We start from the raw sequence: 23638 nt of genomic DNA on the forward strand, positions 1-23638 counted from the left end.
TTTACCAGCACCCTGGGATCAATAAAATTTCTGAGGCAGGTCAAAACAATAATAGAGCAAAGGTGGGGGCAGAACTGGGAGAGCTTTGATGGGCTTGGGAGACATGAATGGGATTTCAGGGAAAAACACACTCCAGATTCCATGGCCAAAGCTTGAGTGGTGACTGGTTTCAGGTGTCCCTGGTGCATATGTGACCGGTGAACGTCTCTGGGATGGGGAGGAGAGTTGCGTATGGCAAGGTTGGTCCCATTTATGTTAGATACCTGTAAGGCTGTTGGAAAGAATCTGGCACTCAGCAGGTAGCCAGTGTTAAGCATGTCAAGTAGAATAAGTAGCCCAGCCTTCAAGCAGTCATTTGGCTTCACTCTAACCAAACAGTAATTGGCAGATCAGCCATACTGTCTCCGATTACCCAGGAAACTGGGAATTGCAACAATTGTGCCTGGAGGTTGCAAGTTACATTTGTTCCCAGGATGCTATCAACACACAGCTGCTGGGTTTGTTCCCTTGCAGTATGGGTTTGCAATAATTCTGCTCTGAGAGCTTGGGAATCGATTTTTATCGAGAAGTGTTTCAGGTGCTGCTATTGTACTTGAGAACGGTGCCAGGAAGAAGCCATATCTATACATATGTATGTATTTAAATTTAAGCAAACACTACAGAAAAAAACCCCACCTAACCACTTGCAATAGTTGCACTTAAGGTAATTTATAAATTTATCACAGATGATACCTTAGCAGAAATAGTATAATAACAACGTTAAACACTGCCACTGAGACAGGCAACATAACGCTGCTGCTCCTGTAGTAGTGATCCCTTCCCACGCACTGTTACTCCGTTTTCAGGAGCAGAGGGAAGGGGAGGAGCTGTGCTCAAAGCTGGCATTTGTGCGTGCGTAAGTGCCTACACTGGTGCTTGTGTGGGTGGGGGATAAAACTCTAAAGCTGTGTTGAACCACAACGAGGTGATTAATCCCGAAGGCTGAATGAGCCACACACGGCTCATTAATACGGATGTATTGGTGACATTTTTCTAAATCTCTTCAGCTCTCCGAGGAGCATCCTTGAAGGGTAGGCAATGTCCTGATCATCCTGAACTGCCTGGATTAGTAGCACTTTTCAAAGGCTCACAGGGCATTTAGCAGGCTTGAGGCTTGTGCCTTGTCTTCCAGGGTTTTTTGAGATCCTTGTGGAAACTTCTCTGTCAGCATAGAAATGTAGCAGAGAATATGTTGAAAGTAAATTTTTGTAATACTAGAAAATACCTCTAAAGGCAGTTAAGAGGAATTCAGTCACCAGTATGGGTTCTGGGAACCTTATTTGTTTGCTTATGTTTTGCTTCAGTGAGAAAGGAAATGATTACTATTGATGCTGGATAATATATTATAATAATGGTACTAAATTGTAATTATTACAGTGGTGATGATAATAACTTGCAGGCCCTCAACTACGGTAAAAGACTCGCTGTTTAGGTAGCATGCAGAAACATACTGAGAGGCTCATCAGTCTTGAAAATCTATCAGGTTTTTGGACAGTGTTCTGTTTTGGGGTTATTCTTAATTCTGTTGGCATCGCTCTCGTTATTTTCTGCTCTTACAGAGGTATACGTGGCCTTTATTTTGGTGGAAAAATAAGTTTGGGGAGACATACAGGCTGTTGACTTGTTCTTATTTATTTTTACAGCTTGACAGGCACCACAGTCCCTGATCTCATTGTTAGCACACACCACCAGATGTGGCTCCTCTTCCAGACAGACAGTGTCAGCAACTTGCTGGGATTCAAAGCAACGTATGAAGGTAATCCAAGCGTCTCTCAGAATTTACCTGTTTTAGAAGGATCAGGGATGAGATGGGTACAGTTGTTTGGGAGAAAAGAGAGAAAGAAGCTTCTCAAAATATATTGAAGCTCTGCAGATTTTTTTCTTAAAACTGAAGCTTTGCTCCAGTAAGAACAGCTTTCATGATTTCTTTTCCATGAAAGCAGACGGGGTGGGTAATGTTTCATTGCCATTTCGTCTGCTTTGTTGGAAGAGAGTTGGTGAATTTCAGCTGGTGGCAACAGACTGTGTCTGCGGGAGGAAGTGAGATCAAGTGATCAATGGTTCCAGTAGATTAGTGGTATCAACTACTTTTAAACTTTGACTAGTCTGGAGTATTACAAATGAAATATAAGTTAATGCTGGGATTTTTCAAAAGAAACTCATGAGATGCATTAGGATGTTGTTGTGGTTTAACCCCAGCCAGCAACTAAGCCCCCCAGGCCGCTCGCTCACTCCCCCCGGTGGGATGGGGGAGAGAATCAGAGGGTAAAAGTGAGAAAACTCATGGGTTGAGATAAAGACAGTTTAATAGGTAAAGCAAAAGCTGCGCTCGCAAGCAAAGCAAAACAAGGAATTCGTTCACTGCTTCCCATCGGCAGGCAGGTGTTCAGCCATCCCCAGGGAAGCAGGGCTCCATCTCACGTTAACGGTGCTTGGGAAATCAAATGCCATCACTGCGAATGTCCCCCCCTTCCTCCTTCTTCCCCCAGCTCTGTATTCTGAGCATGATGCCATACAGCATGGTATATCCCTTCGGTCTGCTGGGGTCCCAGCCGTGTCCCCTCCCAGCTTCCTGTGCCCCCCCAGCCTGCTCGCTGGTGGGGTGGGGTGAGGAGCAGAACAGCCCTTGACCCTCCGTAAGCACTGCTCGCAGTGACGAAAACATCCCCGCGTTATCAACACTGTTTCCAGCACAAATCCAAAGCATAGCCCCGTACTAGCTGCTATGAAGAAAATTAACTCTACCCCAGCCACGACCAGCACAGGTTTGACTGCTCAACTCTGTCATAAGCTTCTGTGTTTACTGTTGTTGAAGGTATTTGCAATGTTAGAGAAAGCGTGATGGGAAAGTATTCCTTCGAACTCATGTAAGTGACTGGTGATCCTAGCTGAAGCTTTTCTTAGATTCCTGGTTTGAGTTGGTTTTAGATTTTTCTAGAAATCTCTATCTTGTGTCTCCACGTTTGGTGTGAGCACCTAGGGTCCCTGGCTTCCTCTGCAAGCCCTGCTCTGAAGAACGTGCTCTCCGTGCTCCATCTGACAGCGTCGTGCCTGCGGACGGGGAGCTGCTTTCTGTGATGCAGCCGCCGGCGCAGACACGCAACAACAATTCCACTTGGATGTCAGCTTCTTTCTGGTTTTGTTGTCATTTTGAATCTCTTTTCAAGGCACTTGAATGCCTTTCAGTTTTCTCTGTGACTTGCTGACACCAGGGATGGTTTACTCTTTCAGCTCTGATGCCTAAAAGTAGGCACACAAATCTTCATCTAGACGTGGGGGCTGATCCTTGAAAGGTCTGAGTATCGGCAGTAACGTTTGAATCAAACTGTTTCTTTCAAGGGCCCTCAACGCACGTTAGCGTTCATTCATTTTTCAAAGTGTTTCCTTGGGACTTGCCATGTTTCAGGGAAGTGTCGTCGTGCTCCGGCCAGGACCTGCCCATAGTAGTGCTGCCGACTGAAGCTCGAGCAGCAGCAGTCCGGAGCCTGAAGGGGCCTGACCTGCCAGAAGACCTCGCTGGACTAAATGCCAGCCTGTCCAGGCAGGCTGAGCAGTACCTCGAAGCGCGGGGCTGGGTCGTGATGCTGGAGGACTTAGAGGATTGCGGGACCAGGTCAGCAGAAAAGTCACAGAGGGACATAGATAAGAGATAATGGAATTGAAAGAAGGAAAAGGCAAATCCAGCCTGATTGTCTAGGGAGCATCTTAATGGTACCATTTCAGTCTTACTGGCTGTGACTGGACCAGCCTGAAAGCTCGCTCTCTGCGGTGGCTGTGACGTCTGCGGCTGGTTCTCTGCAGGCTGGCAGCGCGTGCTGCTGCACCCCTGCCTGCCAGCTCTCCGGCTCTGCTTCGAGATCCTGTCTGGTTAGTTGATCTCGTCCAACGGGCATTTCTGGACATATTCTTTCAGTATCTTGATACATCTTATGTTTACCCTATAGCATAGCATATAAAGTTGCAAAGCGCATAATATAGGGACTTCCTTACGCTGTTGTTCATCTTCTGTGAACTTTGGATCTATAAGGAGCTTGACTTTTTCCTCCTCTGACTTGCTTTGATGTTATTGGTAGCTTGATCTATAGCAAGGCTGAGCTGCTCTTGCTCCCTGTGACCTACCGGTCGGTGTGGGGATCACCGTTATCATTCATGCTTTGGAGTCGTGTTGTATGGAGCTTCCAATGTCAAATGTGCTTCTCCCTTCCCCGCTCATCAGCTTTACCTGCACAGCTGCTGCCTATTTTGCTATACTCTTCTATGTCCATAACCTCCTAGAGAAGGAAAAAAAAGCGAGTGTTCTGGCTCTGCTGTCCCCTGATGAGCCCTAAAGGAGGGACCCTTCCTGGGGAGTGTCTGTCCTCTGCATGTATCAGAAGTAGAAGCTACTCTCTGCCTAGCGTTCAAATCTTTTCTGTTTTTCTAGGCATCTTTGCAGTTTTTGTACAGTAGTTTCTTGACCTTGCAAAATAGGTTTGTACATGAACAAAGAAATACACTCCATGCCCAAGGTCCATGCTGGCGTTATCCTGAGGTAAAGCGAACCTTCAGCCAGGTCCATAAAACTCTAAGTTTTTGCAAATGCTTTGAGTTACAAAGCAAGAGACATTTAAGTAAGAGGTAATTAGCACTTGCCAAATACATTATGAAATTGTATGCAACTTACTAACAAGTTTCAGTATCAGTTTTATGGCCATGCTTCTTCCTAATTGCAAGAGGAAAATTACAGCTAATGGAGCCATATAAAGTCAAGACCAAAAATCTGCCTGATAGAAGGGCAGAGTATTGCTTATAGACTGTTTAAATAGCCATCTATCCTAAACCGTGTAAGTTTTAGTGTACATTTTAAGTGTAATGCAATTATAAAGCCTGTTGCTAGTGCTGAAACAGTTATGCCTAGGAGATTTATTGATGCACAGATTGAAGGACCTGTTGGAAGGAACATGCTGAGGAGGGCAATATGCCATCTAATTCTTAATGTAGGGTTTCTGAGGAGGGGGAGCCAACCAGCTCCTTTTGCTTCACTTGTGAGTAAAGAGAAAGCATATTTGCACCAGGAAGAGTCCACAAAACACAAGGTATCTGGATTCAGGTTTCTCCAAATCTGCACTGCAAGATTGGATGCATTTGGAACAAATGCTCAGTGGGTGTAAATCAGTGTGACAGCATTGATTTTCAGTTAAGCTGTGTCAGTCTTTACCAGCTGAGGATCTGGCTCATTAATGTTCATGAAGATTACTTCTAAATCTCCAAGGTCTCAACTGCAGCCATTTTTATCCTTTTAAACAGACATTCTCTCATAATAGAACAATGTTTTTGGACTTCCAGTGTTTGTCAGAAGAAATTTGTATTAAGCTCCACTTTGCTGGAAAAGTCTTTTCTTTCTCACAACTATAGCGAGCTGATTGATACTGCAATTTAGTGCTTGACTTGTGAGAGGGCTTACAGCCTCCTGGGGTCCTGGGTCTTATCTTCTCCCTTCTTTCCTTTAATCTCAGATGACTTGTTCTGAGAATACCTTCCCCTTAGAGCTGATGCCTTCCGCAGCCATCAAAATGGTTCTTTGAAAGTTCCAAGGTCAACCCCTTGTAATGGTTGGGAATAAATGATTTGTTCAGGTAACATTTTCAAAAGTTCTTGAGAAATGCAGGGTTCATTGAAGAGGATTCAGACTCCCGTAATCTCATCCGCAATCCTTCTGCAGTTATGTTGCCCATCGGTGGACTGAAGACGCTTGGTCCTCCTCACAGGGAGGTGTCGGGAAAAACATGTTTCTGTTACTCATGAGCTTGAGGTTATTACAAGCAATAGTATAAAAGTAAATCAATAGTATAAAATTCTGTGGCAAGAGACAAAATTTTAAAACATGAAAGAAATAGAACAAAGCCAGATTTTAATTTAGTCTTACATTTATATTTACATATTTTTAATATAAAGTAATAACTTAAAATTAAAACTAGCTTTGTAAACACACAGATCTAGTTTGGATTTCTGTTGGAATTGGGTTAGTTTGGGTAGAGCTGACTAAGGTCTATGTTCTGAACTGCCAGCATGCTGCAGGCAGGGGTTGATTAAACAATATTTATTGGTGTTGAAATGCTGACTAAGTGTTTGGCTCTGGGGAGCTTAGGTTTCGAGCTGAAATTTAGCCCCATGGTGCTAAGAAGCTTAGGAGCTCCGCAAAGCTGGAGCCTGAAGATTTTCTCTACTGACCTTTCTGGTTTTAACCAAATCGGTGCTGCCCAAGGTGTTTGGTTGAATGAGCTTGCTGGGTTTCCACGTCTGGTTTTACATATATGTTGTATGTAAATACAGAACTCTATAGATGCCTGCATGCAAGCTGCTTGTAAAGGTGTTCATACGCATGTATATATGTCAAATTGGGAACAAACAATAACATCTTAAGTTGCCTGATCCTGGGAGACTTGGGGAGAAAATACACTAATCTGAACCCAGTTCCGACGCCGCTGTTGTTCGGGGTTAGCTTTCGAAGCTCCCTGGCGTGGAGACTGGTTTTGATTTTGTCTAGTGAAATGCTCTTGGGTTTCGCTGACAGGTCCAGATAACATGCAGGTAGTTTTCATTGATTACGTATATTTTTTTTTTTAAGGTTCTACATTACCTAACCCCCCAATATTGTTGATGGTGGAAGTCTGTCAGAAAACTTAGCGTTTATATCTTTCCTGCTCTGCTTTTCCATTAAATGTATTGACTCATGTCATAAAACACTCAGCTGAAATACTGCTGAACCAACAGACGTGAAGGCTTTTAGCTTATGATGTGTTGACCTGAACTGCTCTCAGGGTCATGTTACTTGTATTTAAGTCTTCTATAAACCTTAGGGGGAGTGATTTGATGTTATGCCACACGGTTTTAATGAGCCTGCTAGATTCAGTTTCTGCATTTGCCCTGCAACAGTGGTTTTAGATGGGAGGGATGTGGCAAAGATATGCAGAAAGAAGGGCCTTTCCTTCTTAGTTTGTCCCCTCCTCCTCATCGTGTTTGCTCTTTAGATCCTTTTTTCCTTGTTATTGGAATCAACAAAAAGAACTAGGCAATAGAACACCCTGGCCCTGGTTCCTTCAGATACATACCTAACACTGTTAGCTTTCATTAACGTAAGCAAAGTTAATGTACGTGTGAAATAGTGTGTGTGAGGTAAGTGTATTCTTGAGGGTCTTTTCTGACTAGAGGTAACATTTGTGTGATTTCCTCGGGTATGGCCTCTAAGGGCTCACAAATCCCACACCTTGTGGATTTTTTTTTTCCAGAAACCGGAGTTTTGCTAGTGTGGTGCTTGCTTGCAGCTCCAAAATCCTCATTTTCCTCCAGAACAGAGTCAGGCAGGAGCAGAAATTCCCACGGAACCCCAGGAAAAGAGTGGCCTAAATTTTGGGTGCCTGCGGTGTTTCTGTGCAGCTGTGTAAGGGAGCAGAGACTTGAGCGTCGGCACTCCCCAAACGAGCTCCTTGCCCACGCAGGCTGAGGTTCTTGCTCTCATTAGTCACTCTGGAAGTGTAGGCTGCCTCGTCTCCGCTGAGCAAAGGGACCCTGTTTCCCCACCCACCACCAGAAGACAGATAGCATAAATAGCTGGTGAAAAATTTCTGGTGAAACATTTTCTGTTAAAAAATGCTGTTTTGTGAAAATCTTATCTGCATGATATAATATTTGATGGAGAAGTTTTGAAAGATTCATTTCAACTTGTTTCATTTAAATAATGTCAAAACACTTGATTTTAGATATTCTTGTTTAGTTTTGACTTTTATTATTCTAATGTGGAAGTGATTTTACTTAAACATTCATCAGGAGAAATGTTTCAATCTTATTGAAGTAACATGTTTTGATATTTCTGAATCACTCATTTTTGGAATTTCTGCTCTGCTAAATATTTAATGAATTTTACCATGTATGAAAAGAAATGTAGGAACCAGGGGATTTTCTCAGGACAGAAATTCCATTTTCTGACCTCTCTAATGTAATAAGATGTGCTAGCTTTGTTTGCCTGCTGCTAACAAGGAGATCACGTGCACGGTAGAAAATGTGAGCTCTAATTCTTCATTTCTCTCCCATTCTTAAACCTGTGATTTCACTCCGTCTGTAGAGATGTTCCAGCTGGGTTCATGCAGTGTGGCAGAAAAGGACTACGCAAGCTCACAAGTGATGGGGGAGCCTTAGGAGGGAGGAGACCGTTCAATCATAGTCTTGAGAGCATCTGTGTTACCTTTATTCTTTCTCAGCAGAGAGTCAAAAGGGAGTTATTTTTCTGTGCTTGGCTGTATTTCTTCTGACAATCTGGTAGCCCAAGCACGTCCTCATTTTACAAAAGCAATGAATATGCTGAACACTTGTAGCTCCCTTTGGCTTCTGCAGTAGCTGGAGCTCCTTAGCACGCCCGTCTGCAGCCCCTTGCGGAGTTCCCGTGGCCACCGTCCCTCCAGAGCCACAGATAGGTGCGGAGGGAAGATCTTCAGGTCAGTGATGAAATCTTAGCCTTGCTGAACGTAATGGCAAAACTCCCGTGGGCTTTAGGAGGACAGGGCTCCCTCTCTGGAGGCAGGTGTGGGCAGGAGTATGTGGTGTGTCTGTGTTGGAGAGTTTTGTTGCTTCTCGGTGGAAGAGCCTCTGAAGGTGGAGGAGCAGCCTGAGAAGTGCTGGCGTGCCTGCTCCCCGTGGCCCGGCAGTGCTGGGTCCAGAGTGAGCTGGGAGGTGACTGCGTTGCTCACCCTGGCCCTTAGCACTGCGTGCGTTGCTTTACGAGGTGGCTGGAATGACATGTGTTGGCATCCATCTCGTTCTGAGCAAGTAGCAGCAACCAGAGCGGTGCCGGGATGTGCAACACTTCCTTCCCCAGGGCACCCAACGTCGCAGGCTTCAGCGACAGCAGGAGCTGGAGATGCTGGATGAAGGCACCCTGCAGGACAGCTTGCCATCAGTGTCACTTGCTAATACTGTATTTCAAGACTTCAAGGTGTGAGAAGGAAAGGAATAACAAAAATTAATTTTTAAAGGCTGTTGACTTGTAGCAGAAAGCGTTTTCAGTTTCCCATGTCTCTGTCAGGTCACAATGATACATGTTTAAAATACACATGCTACCTTTGATCTTGTTAGTATCTCCTGAGTTTTAAAGCTGAATTTTCTTTCCATGATTTGCACTATTTGTCTCCTGCTTTTTATTTTTTTTGGAGAGTAATGTATAGTTCAGTGCTACTTCAATATCTGAACTGTTTTTTTTTTTTTGTCCCTTATATGCAAGTGCAAATCCTAAACATTTGGATTTTCAGAGTCTGCAGGAAGATACATAAATCGTGGCAAACTGTTCTCACTGACAGGCAAAAAAAGAAACCTATTTCATGAAAACTTTAATATTAATATTCATTTATGTTAAATTATTTTTGGGATGTTTCGTTACCTGGCAGTGACTTTTTAGTTCAAGATGCATACAGCAGTGGCAGAAGCTAGGTGTCTTGTTCTGACTTCTATTCAAACTACACCTGTATGTAAGTTGTCTGAAGTCAGAATAATAATGAGGTGCTTGTTGTTATTCAAACCAGATTGGAATATTAGATGGAGTAATGCAAATCTCGGATTATGCGATTATCCTCTGTAAAGAAAATGTCATAAAAGAAGTTTCCAATTTGGTGTAAGAAATTGAAAACGGGGAGAAAAGACAGCGAGGCTGATCATAGATGATGGGGATAAAAACTAGAGAACGTGGAAGACGAGATGAATGTGAAGCAGATAAATACTGTGGGAGCACTAAGGAGGCTGTAAAGGAATGACGTTTTGTAGCTAATAGAGATACGGAACAGGAGGCCCTTTTGAAATGGAATTGTACAGAGCAGAAGATAACAGAAAATTGTGTCCGTGATTTACTTGAAGTCAAAACACATGTGCAGCAAGAGATTAACTGGATGTCTCCATGCAATAAGGTGTCAGCTGTCTGCTTCGGGACCACACGGAGAAATGGAAGCGGGGGTAGGAAGGAAGGGAGGGAGGGACGGCGGACATCAGTCCAGCAAACACACCTCAACCGCATCCTCTTTGCTGCAGAGTGCTGAAGGTCCCCCGTAGTGACACGTGGTCTGTCTGCTTCAAAAGAAGTCCTTGAAGCAGGTGCAGATTAGGATCTCCTTGGGTATCGCTGTGTTTTTCATTTAGTTGTGATTAATTTAAGGATGAGGAAGCAGTTAGGAGAGGTTGTTAGGAGGGCCTTTCAGTGGTAAAATTCGTGTGTTAAAGGCAGATCTCACTGCATTCTGCGCCGCTGCTGACCCCCCTCCCGTGTGAGACGGTGCGGAGGGGACGGGCGCTCCCTCGGGATGCGCTGTCTTTGCCGGAGTGCTGGCGAGCAGCGCGGATGTACAGCGGGCACTGCGCCGGCTCGGTGTCGGAGCCTTCCCCCCATGCAACTTTTGTTTTCTTTCTTTCAGAGATTGACCAAGGGAGCTGCGGTGATCCTGGGATCCCAGCCTACGGCAGGAGAGAAGGATCCACGTTTCGCCACGGGGACAGTTTGAAGTTTGAGTGCCAGCCTGCCTTTGAGTTGAAGGGACAGAAAACAATTACCTGCCAAAAGAGTAGCCAGTGGTCTGCTCAGAAACCAGTTTGTGTTTGTAAGTCAGTGAGGAGACGGCTCTAAAATATCTTTGTTGTGTGGCGAGGTGGTCACACAAACAGTATGTTTGTGCTCTGTGTTTGCTTCCCGGGAGAGGGCAAGTTCTCGTGGTGGCAGAGAGAGCACCGAGCTGCAGCTTCACTTGCCTGAATGCGGGGGGAGAGTTTGGCTTGGCTCTTCTCTCAGCAGGGAGGGGATGTGCAGCGTCCAGGTGGAGATTTGGGCTTGCGCTGGGACCGTGTGCTCTCTCTGCTCTACCCCTCTGCCCTCCCGGTGAGATCCCTTCTGGCTTTGGTGTCCAAGACGGGGGAGGCATGGACACAAAAAAACCCAATAATTTAAAACTTGATTCTATTTTTGGCCTCTTAATTTTCCTTCACTATCTGACAGTATTCAGGCTCCCTGCTGCTGGACCTCAATTTTTAATTTGTTGCATGAGTTCTCAGCAGAAGTAGGATATTATGCTCTCCGTAGTGATAAGGATGAAATTTTCAGATGTAAATGGGAGTTACGTGCACAGTCCCCATTGAGTTTGAATGGCCTCACTGTCTTTTGAAGATGCATTGGGCAATCTGCTTTATGATTTTGACTGAACCTTCACTCAGAAACAATGTTGTATTTGAACATAACCAAAACTCACAAAAGTATCTATATTTTCCCCAACTGGTGACAAGCAAACTCTTCTTTTTGTCTCGTCTCCGCTTACTTGGATATGTTAAAGTCTGTGCCTTTGAACAGATACTGGGGGGAAGGGAAGTGAGACTGAACCTAACAAAAAAAAAAAGGAAAGGAAAATTCAGCTGAGCAACAGACAGAGGACAAAAGTGTGGGGAAAATAGAGAGAAAACAGAAATGTTAATTTTTAGAAGTGTGTAATCACTCTGCAGATAAATAGATATGCTGGTATTAGATACTCCAGTACAAAATGCTCATTTGTAGTGTGGCAGGACTTGTTCCGTACCAAAGAGATTACACAGCTGGGGGGAGCAAACCCTCTTAGTTCAGAGCTGAATCTGGGTTCTTCAGGAGCTGTGGGAGAAGTGGGGGCTTTAGTGTCCCCACACTGGCAATTTATGGGAGAACGTGGGAAACCGGTTTCAAGTAAGTGCCTTTCTTTTCAAACACTAATTTAAGCTCTAAGCATTTGAGAATGTCTATTTGGGGAAAGCAAGCAATTACTTTGTGAGTTTTGCCTTTTCCAGATGCCATGACTCCCTTCCTACTTGGTTTTCTCTCTAAGCAAATCAGCTGAAGATGCTGATGAGGAGAATAGTTTCCCTGGTTATTTTTGAAGTGGGAAGTGTTAGACTTGTTAGACTGTTTCTGTGCTTAGCTTAGGTGTGGGTTTTTTGGGTTTTCTTTTTTTTTCATTTCCCAGAAGTTGAGATGAATTTGAATAGCTGATGGTTTGGTTGAGGCTCTTGCTGACAGTTTGCAGTGAGACTAAACCCATACTTTGTGCCCAGTATGAGAGGATTGAATCATAGTAGTACAGAAAAGAGACTTTCCAGTAAAGTAACGTTATTTTTTTGTACATAGATACTGAACAGGGGCATCAAGTCAAGCCTCAATCAGCAGTCCATGCAAAGCATAGCACAGGCATAAATCTTCTAGTTAAAATAATTCCATTGTATTCTGTTCTCTGTGGCCCTCCAGCTTTGTATATTTATGAATCAACAAGGCAACGTGTAGGTGGTGGAAAAAGTATTTCATAGCTCTCTCTACACCTTCACTTCCCTGCCTTTATTCTAGACAGCATCATATTAGTGTGCGTGAATCAGAAGGGGTTACATGACAAAATGTGTAACCTGCCATGAAATCTGTAGTGGGATTAGTAACAACTCCCTGTAAACGTTGGGAGACCATTAAAGGTATTGGGCATGAGATGGGAAAATAAGGTTACATGATTTATGTGCTGCTAGTTGGAATATGCAAACAATTCAGTCCTCCTGATTCTGGCCGCAAATGCGTGACAAATGCAGAGGAGATTAAACAGTGTGCTATGGTGTATCCTGCTGTCCTGAGCAAATGATTTATGAGCAGACAGAATTTATTGTGGAGAACTCATTTCCTGGGGCTTCGATGACAAAGCAACACAAACCACTTAAGTAATGCATCTGCTTATTGCAACGGGTTCTTAATTCGTGACTGTCTGTGCCTTCATGATAACAGACCTTCCATCTTCATCCTCTTTGTTGTCATTGCATCCCTTAACCATCCAGGGTGAGCACACAGGGCCCTTGAGAAACTTTGCAAGGCTTCTTAGTGCGTGTCTTCTGCAAACCCCCTGCTAAGCAAGGTATCCCTGGCCTTGCTGTGTACGTTCAGATTATCTCTGCTGATCTGAGAGACTTGAAACAACTGCTCTGGAGCCAGGGAACCTGTGGTACTGTAGCTGGATGGGGAAGCACAATCATCTGTCTGCTCTGAGCTTGGTGTCTGCTTCTGTGCAACGGGCTGTCTGGGTATCAGTGATGACTGGATACTGAAGACCTCTCTTTCTCCCTATTCTGCAGCACCTCGTAGTGCTCAAATCAGCATTATAGTTGCTGTTGTTCACTTGCATTTTCAAAGTTGCACAACTATGGTATCTGTCAAAGGCTAAGGCAGTTCTCATAACCCAGGATAACCTCAGCCATTGCTTTCGTACAGAGCTGTGTTCAATTTTCTTGAAGGACGGCAAAATGGGCTTAGGAGATGCCATGCGGATAAACGTTACCTAAGGAAAACCATTGTGCTACTTAGATGAAGTTTGTGCTCTGATGGTAGAAACTCATAAAGGATATAATATTCAACTGAAGTCTACAGTTACCTGTGGTAGAGGAGATTATTAAGCTTATGAATGGGGAACCAGCCCATAATTACAGCTATAACGGGAGGCTGGTGAGTTGTTCAGTTACTGCAGTGAGAATGATGATGAAAGTCTGGACAGACGCAGTCGGGGAGCAGGGCCTTTCAGTAGTGCCATAACTTTCAAGTACATGGTTGGAATTACTGTTTAAACACACTCATGTATAGCAGGGAAAAATTCATTATCTGAATTTTATGTGAACTATTGCAGTGGAAGGCCCTGCTACAAAACATTTTCTATGACCAAAATTTGTTTCACAAGGTTTATGTTTCCTTGGTAAGGAAAGGAAGAGCTAACATCCCCTTTGCAGCGGGATATTGCTCTCGGAGGGTTTCTGCAGCAGTTCAGTAAGACTTACACGTTTCTCTGCTATTGCTCTCCAGCAGCTCCCCTTCCCTTCCGTCCTCCTGCCTGCAGCCCTGCAACTCCTGAGTCTTCACTCCTGCACCTTTAGCTAAATGGTTGACTTGCGCCAAGCAGTGCCGTCGTTTTACTTGATAGATTATGGCGTAAACCACCATGATAAACCTTTGTAACCATCTCGCTAGGTTAATAGTGAGAATAAAGGCAAAGTTTCTGCCGTGTTTTAACTATCCTCTGCCAGTTGCTCTGGGAAAGTCATTTCTGAAAACAACTTGCTTTCTGATACAAGTTTAGTTCATTGATCTCAGACTTGCAAACGTCAAGTTTTCTGGACCCGTCACTTGTTCTAAAGGTAAATAAAACATAGTGAAATAAAACAGTATGTACCTTCTGACTGCAGTGCATCAAGCAAACCTGAGGGTGGAGGTTTCGGCACTGAACTGAGGGGTTTTTGTTTGGCGTCACTTGACTGCAACTCCACAAAGGCTGGGGGTAAATATGTGCAGGCGTGTGTGGATGTATATGTGCGTGTGTATGTTTAAATGGAGGGGCAGTCATTTGAGTTACCCTGTTTCAGAGTACTTCTGGACTCCTCCAGACACTTTACGTCTGTTGATCTGATAGTCGTTACAGGGGTCTTGGTGTTGCTCTGGTCTTGCTTTAGGATCTTCATTAGAGTTTCCAGTGACTTTTTTTGCTGTGTTATCGTAAACTCTCTTCGTGTTATAGACCTGCTTAGAGCAGTAGTCATGCATCATATTGCCCTAAACGGAGCAGAAGGCATTTCCCAAAGCATTTCCAATTGAAATTATGTTAAATTGTGCGTTTTCTTCTCTGGCTTTGGAGCAGATGTTACGCTTTCTGCCCTTCTTGTTCACTTGAAAACCTCAACCACAGCCCATTTCTCCTCACCAATTTGCTCACGGTTGCAGGAATGCTGTAAAGAAGCCGCACTGTGCCCACTAACGCTGGAGATCTGTGCTGTCTTGTTGCAAATGGTGCATTGACTCTCTCAGGCCAAACTGAGCACCGACAAAATCCTTTGCATTGTTGAGAGTTGTCTTTGAGTTGGCTCCATTAGGAGCTTGGCACAGCCCAGGATTCCCCGTCCTTCCACGCAGGTGTATGGCACTAACACAGTTGTCCTCTTTGGAGGCATTATGATTTTGTACATTTTTCCAGTCTTTCAAACGTCTGATTTTCCTTAATAGCAGTATAAAATCTCTCTTCTCTCTCCTTAGTGGTAATTACTCCTTTCTTTTTGTTAATCCCATATTGGCCTATTATACCTGCTGAACAATCTTAACTCCTCTTAGCAAAGATTGCGAGTTTTAATTTTGAGCTGAGTGGCTAACATTTTGTGCACTGTCTGGTACAAACATTCAGGATTAGTAGCTGGAAATGCAAAGTGCAATAGATGTTTTCCCAGCAATGTACTGAACAGAACCATGTAATTTCATGTCACTTGACAAGTTTTTCATTTAGCTCTAAATTAAATTGTCAATTGGTCATTATTTTCCTTCTCTTTTTCTTTCTTTCTTTCTTTCTTCTCTTTTCTTCTTTCCTGCCCACTATTCACAGCAACCTATGGAGCCTTCCCTATGAAAGAGTAATTTGGAGGAAAGTGTCTCTCTCAAGTTAGCAATGATAAAAGCATAGCTTGCCTTTTTAAAAATAACAGCTTTTTAATAAAGAGAGTAGTTAACCCTTGGAGCAGTCTACTGAAGGCAGTGGTGGGTTATCCGTACCTAAACATTTATAAATGGAGATTGGATGCTCCTTTCTGGAGATCTGTGGGAAGCAGGAATTGTTTCATAGTCTGTATTAAGGAGGTGGACCGATAAGATGATCAGAATGATCGTGTATTGTCCAATAATTCTTTAATCAGAAATTCCAGAAAATTCTTTTTAAAGGAATTGATACTTTTTTCATTATAAGGGAGTTTTTTAGACTTTTGAACTGTAGCATAGGCTCTCATTCTTCTGATGAAACCTGATTTTTTGTGTGCTCTTCATATTATTTCTTTTATTCTTAATTCCTCTTTTTGCAGTGCTGATGGAACAGTTTATGTTAACTCACAAAATGTTTCTCCCTCCTGTAAACAGGTTTTCTTTTTCTAGCTAACATTGGACTTGTTTATCTGCTTGTAGATGCAGTTGCTTTTAGTGGATTTTGGAATAAGTGTAGGGATTCTATTAATTTTTATTTCCAAGCTGTTTTGCTGTGTGGGCTTTTAGTTTTGGGGTTTTTTTTTGTGGTTGTTGTTGGGTTTTTTGTTTTGATTGATGCTTTTATGAAGCACGCTGTTCTGATTTTCCTGATGTAATGGCAGAGACACATTCTAATTATCTCTGCCAGACAAGTTGGGAAAGGAAACTGGTAGCTAACCTTAACCTACCAAAATATGTCAACCCTGACCTCTGCAACGCAGCTGGTCACATCCTTCCTTTGTGCAGCTGAAAGCCTGCCAAGAAATGGGCTCTTTGCCCGCTGGGGCCACTTCCAGGGCTTAGATGGTTTCTACATTGTGCAGCAGATGTGTGTCCTTCAGGACCCATTAGCACTTCTGCTTGCCCTTGATCTGAGTTGGGTTCAGAGCAGCAAATCGGTGGTGAAATGCTCCTTATCGGCAGCCTTTCCCCTGAGCCATGGAGATCCTGTCTTTCTCTGGCAGTGAGGGAAGCAAATTAAATGAAGGCAGGATTACCATGATCTCTGTATACATGTGGGATTTGTAGCTTTTGTTAACAACCTTGTTCCATGGTTGCAGCCATGTAAGACCATTCTGTTCTTAAAATTAAGCAGGGCCCTTTCTCTCAAAGCCCTTGTTCTGCATTGCAGCCCCAGTTTATCAAAGCACTGAGATTTAAATGTTTGCTTAAGTAGACATGCTTAAGTGCTGTGCTGTGCCGGAATGCACTTCAGCACCTTCCTAAATACAATTAATTGTGTTCTAATTGTCCCCCACGCACTCCCCAGGCATTTTTTTGGTGTAACCTATATGAAAATTTTCCATTTTCGTTTCTGTGACTTGAAAAGGCAGCTGCTTAACCAGTCCCTTCTGCTCTTCCTTGAGACTTGTCTCAAACAAGCTGCACGTCCTCCAGCATGCCACTTGACAACTGAGTTGCGAAGTTTCCCTTGGTGTCTGTATCTGAGGAAAGCTGGCATCCCCCTGGGTCAAACCAGAGCCTGTCTTCTCCTTGGTGTTACTTTGAGAGAGTTCTGTCTGGCAGTTCTAGCGCCAGCAGAAACAGCCTCCTGCTGTGAGCTGCTGCTCCGTGTGTTCTCCTGGTTTCTAACAAATTACTGGGGGCTTGGGGCGTGTGCGCAGTCAGCCTGGTTCAGCAAGAAGGTTGCAGTGATGAGGCTAGAGGGTGCAAGATGAGGTTGTGGTGGTGATCCAGCAGATGTGGCCAGCTCTCGCGTCCTCAGCAGGGATGCTCCTCCTGCAGAGAGCCTGCACGTGGGGAGAGCTGGAGCGAGGACTTCACAGTGCTGTCGGGCCACGTTGCTGTGCATGCAGCTCACCAGAGGCGCTCCCAGCTGCTCTCTCGGCGCAGATCAGGAGGATGCAGTTTATTGGGTTGTCTCCATGCTTGTTATTTTACTGATTGACTCAGTTGAACTGTTACCCTGATAGGGTTTCATGCTGCTATAAATGAGCTGTCCTGTGCCAAAGCATCTGTCCATATTCCTGACAGCAATTGCTCAGCATGATGGGTTGCTTCTCTTTATGTGAGTCTGAATCTGAAATGATGCTTACTGGTTTTATCAGGCGAGAAGGTTGTCTCTGTCCCTTTCCCCTATCTCTATATCCAGAAAATGGGAATGCGGTGTGTGTTACGTTGCCATCTTCAATCTGGTCTGCAGAGAAGTTCCCTTCTGCCTGCCTTATTTTGCTTTAATGCTTTACACGTAGGGTTGATGTTTGAGAAAGCTGCAATGGGACATTTCCAATTTGCAGGTGGAGCTGATGTGTGCAAGTTTAGCTTTAAGGCTCTTCCTATTGCTCCCCATGAGCAGAGCTTCACGTGTGGCTGAACCTGCCCACACACCCTCTGCTGCACTTAATCACCGGTGTGCAGCTGCCGTCACCCCAATTGCAGTTACACGCTTCGGGGGTGCTTTGCCCTTTCTGGTGTTGCGGTAGTCATCCTTCATGCACCCAGTGTGCCGAGACCGTGGGACTGTGTGGAGAGTGAAGTCAAATCCCAGCCTGTTGCAGCTCCCAGCCTGCAGAAGAGGAATGTGTTGCAGCAGTTGGCCGACGGCTCAGAGCGCTGCAGCAGAGGAAGGATGCTCTGCTAAACCACGAAGGAGCAAAACGGGAAAGGTACATAACAAGACCACTAGACTGCCTGGGAGCTTTTGCCAAAAAGTGACAATTAAACTTCTGTCTTTATCTGGACACCACCACCGATTCCCAAGAGAGACTGCAGGGAGGGGGAGAGTTCCCTTAAAATAAACAGGGACACACAGGAAAGGATCTTGTCTTTGTGCAGAAGCCTTGGAGCACCTCCTGAATAACAGATGGCTGCAGAAAACCTGGCAGACAAGCAGCCCAACGCTGCCCCAGTGGGGATCAGCATCTTCCAGTAAGTTTAAGAAACTTGTCTTATTCCCGGTAACCCAATCGCTGTTCCTGTTTTGAGTGGGTAGAAATGAAACCCACTTTGGTATTGTGGTGCTCTTCTGTGTGCAGAGAGGCTCCTATACAGTCTATTTTTAGTTCACCGAGGATATTTTCCTCAAGATCTGGTACCCAACCCTGCCTATTTTTCATTATTCTGCTCTCCCGCCCCCAGTTAGCTGCATGCTGGCAGTGACAGCTACTCCATCAGAATAAGCTGAAGAGTTTGTTGCTCTGAAATACAAAAAAGTTCTCCCAGTTAATATTTGCCCTAGACTCCTTTCCCTCACCTCCCACTTGCCCTGTTGGTGCCTCAGGGTTTTAAGAAGGAAAACGCATTGTGATGCAGATGTGTTTCTTGAAACAGCAGATACAGAAAGAGGAGAATACAAAATGTAAAGCACTTTGCTTCGCAGCTTGAACGGTGCCCTGAGCTTCCAGCACTGTTAGCTACTCGGGATGTATGCTTCCCCCAGTGAGGCATGCTGGTTATTAACCAGGCTCCTGCTGAGGTCCTATTTTTCCAGTCCATCAGCAAGCTGTGCCTAGAGGAGGGATCCTCTTAAAAAGGAGTGGTAAGGCAGAAAACCCGATACTGTCTTCAAGCTCTCTCCCAAGTGGTCAGAGTCTGTGGGAGCAATACCTAAAAGCTGAGAGAGAAGTCAGGACTTTTTTTGTTTCCATGGAGACTGAAATTATTACAGTGGTTCCCTGCTTGGTTTTCAGCCCCTGAACCTGGTGCCTTTCCCATTCCTGTGCCTTGCAGGTGTGCCCTCTCCCCAGGATCAGCCCTGGATTCTCATGTGCAGGATGAGCAGAGATGGAGTGTCTGGGGCCGCCAGGCGTGCCTTGCGGGAGAAGCGAGGTGATCTGTGGGGAGCAGGATCTTTTGAAGGCAGAAGAAAAGAAGCAAGTTGTGCTTAGGCTGACCAGACAAATGCAGAAATTGCTCCCGGCTGAAAGTGTGGAAACAAGCAGCTGTGCTGGTGAATAACTGCCAGATGCCTCCCTGTTCAGCTCGGCCATCAGCACCTCGCACTGCAACCGTGGGACGGTGCCCTCATGCCACAGCCACGTGTCCCACTCGACTTTTTAAGACAAGAAGCAATGAGCTGTTTCTTCACTGTTTTACTGCTCTAAATGAACGCATAATCTTGATAATGTTTGTGATGACTTGAATAAATACCTTGTACTCATTCGTTAATGACATGGGTCTCGCTGGCTTTTTTAGGTACTCTGTTCTACTGAGTTTTGCTGTGATTTATTCTGCTATATTTCATAAAGGGATTTTTCTTACTGCTTTTGCAGTACTTGATCAGTAATAATAATAATTGACAAAGATCAGCATAGGCTTATAAATCTGAACCTATGCTATGCACATAATGAAATGTCCTCTCATAACATTTAAGAACAACCACAGTAAATACTAATTTCAATCCCTTAGCTCCAGGCCTCAGAGTCACGCTATGCCTAAGTCGGTGATCCTGGCGGGCGGGCCGCAGGCGGCGGGGCTGACCTCCGTCTGTCTGTCATGTTTCGAACGACTGCTCGCTCCTCGGGGGCACTTTGTTCCTGGCTGTCTCGGATGCTCAAACAGCATGAGGCAGGTAGCGCTCAGCTGTCTTCCACCTTTCTTGGGCACTATTATCTTCATTCTGATAGCACATTTCACTGTTCATGACATATTGTTAAACAGCTTCTGCTTTTATCCGAGTGTCCAGCAAAGCACTTCTGAGAAAGCAGAGAGGCTGACGTGGATGCCGGTGCCAGCTCTGTCCAGTGCAGCCCCAGACCAAAAACGCCCTTTCATGCTGAAGAAAACCTCTCCTGCTTAGAAAGATAAAGAAAATCTTCGTATCACAGACACCACGATCTTGTTAGTGAACCTTCTGGATCAGTTCTTGCTTCCTGGGCTGGACGTGACCCTCCGGGAGGCGAAGCCGAGCTCCCCACGGCACCGAGGAGAGCTCGTACGTTGGTGCCCTGCCATGGGCTTGGGACACGGATGCGTGGGACAGTGGCCTTGTCCTACAGCCTGCAACTTGGCTGTCTCCTACACTTGTTACTTTATGGAAAATCAAAATTGTCATTTACTTCCCTGCAATAGAGACTTTTGGGGGTTTTTATCTGTTACTTTTTAATCTGTCATTTTGTTTTATCTAGCAAAGGTTAATTTTATATTCTTCCCTCACTCTGCTTTTCTTTCTTTTGTCAGCAATTTCTTTGTTGTTGTTATTTCCCAAAATGAGCCACCAGCGCTGTGCCGTAATAGCTGCGCTAGCAACTGTACCTCTGTTGCCGGCTGTCTGATACTGTAGGTCCTGTATGAATGCTAATTTACCGCTTTGGATTTAAAAATTTATAGGAGATACCTAGCTCCTGGGAGGGGCTCCTACTGCTAAATGTTTCTCTGTGTGTGAATGCATTTATTTTCAGTAACTATTCCTAGGCAGATTATACCGAGATTATGCTGACAGAATTATTTGACAGCATCCCTTGATATCTCAGCATCTAGTAAAGAGCCAAAATCCTGAGGATATTTTGCAGTTTGTTTTCTCTTTAATCTATTCTCTTTGTTTCTGAGAGCAGGAAATAGATTGTGTAGCTCTTAGCCTTGATAACGTCATGGTAACGTCCATCTTATTTGATCTGAAACCATTAAGTGTTGAAGGAAGACACAGGGAAAATAACAGAGGGAGGGTGAGCATTGAACCAAATAATTGCATAAATGCCAAACTAAAACCAGTCTCATCCTTGGTGCGATGTCCTTTTGTCAGGAATTAGTGAGATGTATGTTCCAAGTAATGGATTTTACCAAGGGTGATGGTGGGGAAAAAGATGAGTGAAGCATACATACATAAAATATCAAAAACGTGGGGTAGGTAATACTTAAAAAGCAGCCTTGCTTTTTCAAATTAATGGACCTTGTCGGCTGAAATACAGTATATATTGAAAACCCTTGAGAGCTAAAGATTTTTTTAATATGCACTCTTCCTCTCAACTTTATTTTAAGACTGGTTTTAATTATTTTCATGGGAATGGCAGTCTAATTTGATGCCTCTTTTTGGTAACGTGGTAGCCCAGCAGAAGTCAGTGATTTATTTGTAATGGGAAGGGGAGCTTGCCGGTGCTTGCTTTGAGTTGCCCCAAGCCCCTGGCACTTGGGGGAAACAAAGTCACTACCGAAACGAAAGAGCAGCTTCCATTTCTCAGTGCTCATTTGGCACAGGTGTGAGCAGCTGCCCAAGGAGACAGGCAAAGGCAAACTCACAGCTCCTCCTCAAATCTGTTGACAATTTATTGCTGTATTGTACAAATATTTAATACAGGATGGGGATGGCCTGTATGTGAGGAGTTTGTCTAAATGCAGTGGGACTGCGCGGGCGCAGTTATATCTGTTGAGGAGCATGGGTGGAAATTGCATTTAGCAAACGGAAAGGTAAACTAAAAGTGCAGATTTTTAAGCAAATCCTGAAAAGTCCGTACTGCGCTCAGAAGCGCATCTGCAGTTCACCCAGGGCTTCAGGCTGAAAAGCTTGGGTAGGGGTAGCAGCAGAGGAGCCTGGAGGGAGGTCTGCATGGGTTACAGCCAAGTTGATTCCTTACCTCAGGTTTGTCGGTTGTGCTGAGTTGTGGCCACAACAGAAGACATTGCTACAAAGTCTAATTCGTTTAATGCTTACTTTATTTTGTACTAGCTGTAGCATCACATTTGATTCTTGTGTAGGCTTCCTCTCAGGGCTGTGCGGGAGAATTCACCTGCAAAATACCAAATTCCCACCTGGCTGAGTGACATTTTCTTCCTGCAGTAAAAGAAACCCGTGCTCCACTGTGCATGGCACAAAGCCTACATAAATGTAAGGAGCAGTATTGAAAAAAGGGGCAGTGCTGTGCTAGGCTGGAAAATTGAAAATCAACCAAAACCAGGACTTGGAGACTACTTCGAAGTCACTTCTTCCCCATGCAAATAAATCGCTGACGTGTAGCGGTGAATGGAGCACTGAGCCCTTCCTTTCTTTAATCGTCTCTGAGAAGCAAAGCAATTGGGAATTTGCAGGAATCGCCCAGCTCAAGGGATAAGGGGGAGGGGGAAGCTTGACAGAGCAGCTTGTAGGAGTGCTGTGCTGCATGATTGATGGTGATTTCTTATTGCAGTTTCCTGCTTTTTCAACTTCACCACCCCATCTGGGATTGTGCTGTCACCAAATTACCCTGAAGAATACGGAAGCAGCTTGCACTGTGTTTGGTTAATTATAGCTAAACCCGAGAGCCGAATTCACTTGGCTTTCAATGATTTTGATGTGGAGCCTCAGTTTGATTTCCTAGCCGTGAAGGATGGTGGGACTGCTGAATCTCCAGTGCTGGGGACCTTCTCAGGAACCCAGATCCCCTCCTCTCTGACCAGCAGCGGTCATGTAGCCAGGCTGGAGTTCCAGACTGACCACTCCATGGAGAAGAGAGGCTTCAACATAACCTTCACCAGTAAGTGCCCGGTCCTTCCTTCTGGTTTTCATTTCAAGCTCTAAATTCTTGTTGGGGACTAACGGGTAAGAGTTTGATCTCACTAAAACCATTGCAAATCCAGAGTAAGTCTGAAAATTGGGGATTACTTCAGATGTGCAGTTGAGTAACTGAGGATTGGTTTCAATCTTAGAGCTGATTGCACAAGCTCTTTCTGGCTGTGAAGTTTAAGTGTTGTCCGGTGGTGAAAGAAACCGTTTGGCCCTGGATTATCTGTCCATGGAGCAGCCAGGGTTTCTGTTTTCCCATCAGCCGGCAGCTTGCTGTGTGAGGTGGGCTTTCTGCTCGCTGAGGTGAGACAGTGCTTTGTGGACAACTTGATGCAGATCAGGAGGACTTATTAGATATGAGATGGTTGTGTTCATCGGTCAACACTATCATCGTTTGCTGACACCTAAAAGTATGCAAGAGTTTGAAGATAAAGAAAAACATATAGCAATGTCTTATAATATAAAGCATTGAAACTTCCGCAGATATATTTGGCTTCACATAAGTCCAGTCTTCAATGAATGCTATGGTAATTTTATCCTCGTATTGTCCTATAATTTTCTGAAGAGCATTATTAAACCTATTCAGCAGAACTGATAAATGACTTCGTTATAATAGCCTTTAGTGG

The 23638-nt window shown here is 44.5% G+C and overlaps 1 protein-coding gene across 1 annotated transcript in view; it reads left to right on the forward strand.

The window, feature by feature from the left end:
• CSMD2 (CUB and Sushi multiple domains 2) overlaps positions 1-23638 on the forward strand; it is a 307900-nt gene that overhangs the window by 164423 nt on the left and 119839 nt on the right. The window contains 3 exon segments of the mRNA XM_075173206.1: positions 1683-1795; positions 10470-10652; positions 22657-22983. Coding sequence (XP_075029307.1) covers positions 1683-1795; positions 10470-10652; positions 22657-22983 — 623 coding nt within the window.

This window comes from Calonectris borealis, chromosome 25 (genome assembly GCF_964195595.1).
Source record: "Calonectris borealis chromosome 25, bCalBor7.hap1.2, whole genome shotgun sequence".
NCBI lineage: Eukaryota > Metazoa > Chordata > Aves > Procellariiformes > Procellariidae > Calonectris > Calonectris borealis.